At 32.5% G+C, this 2,999-nt stretch overlaps 1 protein-coding gene across 1 annotated transcript; it reads right to left on the bottom strand.

Moving 5' to 3' along the window:
* Positions 1 to 936: 936 nt before the first annotated feature.
* LOC143617129 (ras-related protein RABA6a-like) lies at positions 937 to 2,074 on the bottom strand. The gene is made up of 2 exons (XM_077089783.1): positions 1,851 to 2,074; positions 937 to 1,378 (listed from the first exon to the last, which is right to left on the bottom strand). The coding sequence occupies exons 1-2, from the start codon at positions 2,072 to 2,074 to the stop codon at positions 937 to 939; spliced, it is 666 nt and encodes a 221-aa protein (XP_076945898.1).
* Positions 2,075 to 2,999: the final 925 nt, after the last annotated feature.

The following is a 2,999-nucleotide window of genomic DNA, read 5'->3' on the forward strand; positions in this document are numbered from 1 at the left end:
GTAAGCGGTAGGGAAATGGGTCCTCACCCATAGACTTCCCAACCTCACTCAATCAACCGTGAAATATGCTAACAAATACAAAAGACTTAATACATAGAATGAGCTCTACAAAGCAACCTCTATAACCGGAGAGAAGCCTCCAACAAATATAACAAAGAAACTATATGAAAAAAAATCAGTCTAATTTGATCTTTTATTTGGTCAAAATGTTTTTTTATTACATTGACTTTCCCCGGCTTAATAGGTGAATGATTGTTAAATGGAGAAGGATGTTGTATCATCGTTTAACTATTATTATTATTATTATTATAAGCAACTAACTTTATAAAACTCACATAACAAGCTGCTTAACGGAAAACAAAAACCAAAATTACATAATCAAAAACTGGGTTTTTAACCAATCAATGAACCTATTCTAGTTTTAGGACACCTAATAGAATACCATAATATTGAATAATAAAGATAATAAAAGTTGCTACCGTTTTTACGAACATAGTCTGCTTTCATATTTTAAATATAATTTGCGACTGAATAACGCATTAATTTCATTATCAATTTGTTGTCGCTACCAAATCGGTGCCTGTTTTATTTTGAGACCATTTCCAAACGTATCATATTCAGATGTGGTTTTTTCTGTGTGTACGTATGAAAAACACGGTTACTTGGATATGTCATCCGTACCCAAACAAAACTATTAATTTCAAAGTCCAAACGCATTAATTTTATGATCAGTTTGTTGTTGCTACCAAATCAGTGTCCCGAATTATTTTGAGACCATTTCCAAACGTATTATATTTAGATGTGGTTTTTCTTCTATGTGTATGTCTGAAAGACAAGGTTACTTGGATATGCCATCCATACCCAAACAAAACTATTAAGTTCAAAGTCCAAATTACAATGTTTGACCTCAAAAGTCAAGCATCTATAACTCTCGATTCAACTTGCACAACAATTAGTTTGCTTAGTGGCACTCACTTCATCCACAACATAGATTATTTCTTTCCTCTCATGATCAAGAACTTGCTTTGTTGCCTCATTTTCCTTGGCTTCAAGACTTTTTTGGCTTGCAATTTCAAATATTTTGGTGATCATTTGTAGAAATGCATCTTCCACATTCAAATTCTCCTTTGCAGATGTTTCCATGAAACATAAATCTTCTAGTTGCGCAAGACTCTGACCATCTTCAATATCTACTTCCCTCGAGTCATCCAAATCCGACTTATTTCCCACAAGAACAATAACAATGTCGCGGTTGCTATACTCCCGGAGCTCGTGTAACCATTTCCTTAAATTCTCAAAAGTTCCCCTCCGCGTTATGTCATAGACCAACATTGCGCCTAATGCGCCTCGATAATATGAGCTTGTTATCGCTCTAAATCTAGAAAGATGTGAAGATGACATGATCGTCACTGGTAATTATTTTTACAAAAAAAAAAATATATCTACGCTAACATATATTTGTATAAATCAATAACTAGAGATAGTGACATATTATAAGTTATAGCTTACAAAACAAAATTTCAACTTGGAAGAAAATTTCCCAAACTATAATATATAGTGTATACGTAACTTCTAAACTATTTTATTTTAAAATTTATTAAATATATGTTGTTTTAAAAGAATGTGTTCGATTGTTTATCGGTCAACCTGACCCGGTCTGGTGCGAACCAAGAGCTAACCCGTTTCAAGGTGAACTCTAGCCATCTTGCAACCTCTACTTTGGTTGTTATAATCATATAATGACTTATATAGTAACCATTAAAAGCTAAATATTATGTTCAGATTAAAGTTTCTATATTTATGCCTCAACTGAAGATAAAAAAGACAAGAAAAGAAAGAATTATACGCACCTTTCTTGCCCGGCAGTGTCCCAAATCTGGGCTTTGACGATCTTATCTCCGATCTTGATGTTCCGATAAGCGAATTCCACCCCGATTGTTGGTTTAGAATCGATATGAAACTCATCTTTTGCAAATCTTGAAAGAAGATTTGATTTTCCAACTGTCGAGTCTCCTATCAGAACTGTTTTAAACAAGTATTCACACTCATCATCAAACATAGCACAACTACCCATGGATCGACCGATATCGATAGTGTGATCTCTTCCTCTAATTTTGGAACAGAAGATTAAGAAAGAAACTGAAACTTTTGGAGAATGATATGAAGCAGTTAAGTGGTGTTTAGTGGTCCAATATTATTGTTACCAAACGTTTGATAAAGACATGATGATTGTTGTTGTCGATCGTTCCTTGGTTATGCCAGAAGGCATGCTGTGTTAATCAATCACATTATATGGTGTTAGGCTCGGTGGACCTTACTTTTGAAAAAATTGTATTATTTTAAACAAATTAATATTAAGAATTTAGGATGACTTTACATATTTTCTTAATTTCTTACGACTTTTTATGGAAGTTACTATATTCGCTATTTTGGCTTAATCAATTAATATATCCAATAAGCGATAACTAATTGATTATCATTTATCAAATATTATATTCGCATATTTGGTAATACACGTATCATACAAGATGTTTATTTAAGGTGGTGGGAGTGACCATCCCACCACTAACTATACTATTTTTCACGTCAGCGTCACATTAATTATCGATCATTTTGTCCCTAACCATCTTTCAGCCTCAGAGATAGTCATCTATCACTACAATTCATCTTTTAACCATAGAGAGAGAGAGAAACAAAGATAAATATATGTATACACTGTGGTAGGGTGATTATTTTCATGGACGAGACACCCGTGTCGGTATTCCTAGTGTGGCCGATGCCATATATAGTAAAAATTATAATAAAAATAATTATTATTTCAATAATGCAAATTATTTTTTAGCTAATGTAATTAATCCGTAAGATTATATCAAACACAGAAATTTTAATAAGATGGTATTATATTTGCTTAACTAGCAGTTAAAATTTCAGAAACTATGAATTACCTAAAAACTAATAACTTTTAGAGAAGGCTAACAAAGCAATATTAGTAATTATGA

Source organism: Bidens hawaiensis, unplaced genomic scaffold, assembly GCF_021521415.1.
Source record: "Bidens hawaiensis isolate Kalapana, Puna unplaced genomic scaffold, B.hawaiensis_p1.1 tig00052341_1, whole genome shotgun sequence".
Classification (NCBI taxonomy): Eukaryota; Viridiplantae; Streptophyta; class Magnoliopsida; order Asterales; family Asteraceae; genus Bidens; species Bidens hawaiensis.